At 35.9% G+C, this 2452-nt stretch overlaps 1 protein-coding gene across 1 annotated transcript; it reads left to right on the top strand.

The window, feature by feature from the left end:
* Window positions 1–635: 635 nt before the first annotated feature.
* On the top strand, window positions 636–2037 carry LOC119597243. Its single transcript, XM_037946776.1, has 2 exons — window positions 636–823; window positions 1127–2037. Exon 2 carries the CDS (start codon window positions 1309–1311, stop codon window positions 1801–1803), a length of 495 nt encoding a protein of 164 aa, XP_037802704.1. The 5' UTR covers window positions 636–823; window positions 1127–1308; the 3' UTR covers window positions 1804–2037.
* Window positions 2038–2452: the final 415 nt, after the last annotated feature.

The raw sequence follows: 2452 nt of genomic DNA, 5'->3' as shown, positions 1-2452 counted from the left end.
ACATTACCGTCCTCGCAACATGCTGTGCAGATGGTACATGTCTTGATCCCCTTGTAGTTTTCAAGGGCAAGAAAATGCAGTCAACTTGGATGGATGACAAGTGCTGTGTTTGTGGACTATTTTAAGACATTAGCAAAAAAGACTGCTAACACCCGTCCATTACTGGTAATCCTGGATGGACATCTAAGCCACACTTCACTGACCACTGTGGAGGTGGCAATCCAGGAGAATATCTCATTAATCAAACTACCTCCACATTGTACCGACTTGCTTCAGCCTTTAGACGTTGCCTGTTTCGCACCAATGAAATCAAACTATGATGCAAAGCTTACACAATATGTGCAGACAACTGGCGCACGAGAACCGCTTAGAAAATCAGGATGCTACATGCTATGTAGCATCTGGAGGCAAAGTCTTTCAGAAAATAACATAAAAGCTGGCTTCAAGGCAACTGGCTTAATGCCCATTGATAAGACAAAGTATAACAATGAGAGGCTAGATCCTATCAAATTGGCAACATACAACTCATGGGTAAGCAAAGGGATGCCAACTAATGAGAATAATGACCCAATCCTTGAAGAGATACCCGAGCCAAATAATCAGGAAGAGCCACAAATTGAACTGCCCACTGAACCAATTAGGACATCAACACCAGCTCCTACAACACTCACTCATACAGATTCAAAGGCAGGCTGCAGCCACTGGACAAATGATCAGTCTAATTCATTAACTAGTCAAATTAATCAAGATGCAGAGAACAATACTTTGAGTAAATTCAGCACAGCAGAACTGGTTGATGAACTGCAAAGAAGAGCCCCTTCAGGTAAGACTTTAGACTTTCTACATAACAAGAAGTTATCATACAACAGCATAGGGCATAAATATATACATTAAATGACAATATACATATCTCAGTTTAAAAACATGAAAAATATGATATAAATCCAAGTCATGATTAACACAATCTATTAAAAATCAAATTTTGTATAATATTCACGTTAATATATATATATATATATATATATATATATATATATATATATATATATATATATATATATATGCTTAAAATTGCTAAAATTTTCTAAAACTGAACTAAAACTAACCATAACATTTTAAAATCCAGGTATGAAGTACACCATCACTTTGGAGTTAAAACCTACTGAAACCACTCTGGAGGAGGTGCTCCATGCCCGCGGTCGAAGTGCTACCCCAGTTATGAAACGTAGAAGAGTAATACCTATGAAAGGACAGGTTATTACCAATGAAGAGTGCTTATAAGAGATCAAGAGTAAAGAGGAGAATAAAATGCAAACAGCTAAGCAAAACAAAAAGACAAAGCAGCCCCCAAAGAAAAAGAATGTTGAAGTTTCAGACACAGATTCCACAACTGTATCCACTGAGGAAATGGATGATGGCAACACTTCCAGTGATATCTCGCTGTCTGACCTGCTGCCTCCTATGACCCCAGAAGCTACAGATGAAGTCAATGAACAACAAGAGAATGCTGGCACTAATCATGATATGATGCCTAAGCTGAGTGATGATTCTGTGAACAAATATTATGCTGTATTTTACACTGATCCTAAGTTAAAATATTATTGGGGTAAGGTGACGAAGACCTTTACAAATGACGATGACGACGATGACATTGAAAAGGTGGAAGTTGACTTCCTTCACCAAAAGGCATTTAGTAGTAACCCACATGACTGGACATGGTGCGAAAGACCAGTAAAAGACATTGAAGTATTAGAGTCACAGTACATATTTTATGGACCTGTTCTCCCAGAAATCAAAAAGTAGTTTTCATTTTCCCTGATGTAGAGGCAAATGCCTGTCTTCTTCGTCTTAAAAAGGAAGGGCTCTGTTAATTAATTTTATTAACAGAATGGATCTGACCTAGTACTAGGGTCATTATTTACCCCATTCATTTTTTCCCCACGTGATTTTTTTTACCCCAAAATGGTCATTTTTTTCCCTACAGGCAAATTTGCCAAATTTTTCAAATAATTCAGTTTGTTTAGTGATTCTTAGAGAAAATTCATCTCTATGAACTCTATTAGAATCCAAAGTAAATAAAATTTAGAGAAGTTTCAGCCCTTTTATTTTTTGCCCCTCACAACTCATTTCTTACCCCATTTGGGGGCAACAAATGATTATGTCTTTTTCAGTTATTAAGAAAAAAATATAAAGATTAGAACAAAAAAGTGTACAACATTGAAAGCACAACAGGATTACATATCTTATGGTGTATTTGTTTTTTTTCTAAGGCAAGTATTATGGGCTACAGGATGATGTTAATGAAAACTTTCATTTATTCCCCCGAATGACTATATATATCTATATATATAATATATATATATATATATATATATATATATATATATATATATATAGAGAGAGAGAGAGAGAGAGAGAGAGAGAGAGAGAGAGAGAGAGAGAGAGAGAGAGA

This window comes from Penaeus monodon, chromosome 39, assembly GCF_015228065.2.
Source record: "Penaeus monodon isolate SGIC_2016 chromosome 39, NSTDA_Pmon_1, whole genome shotgun sequence".
NCBI classification, from domain to species: domain Eukaryota; kingdom Metazoa; phylum Arthropoda; class Malacostraca; order Decapoda; family Penaeidae; genus Penaeus; species Penaeus monodon.
This window is presented reverse-complemented; position numbering and strand designations above follow the sequence as displayed.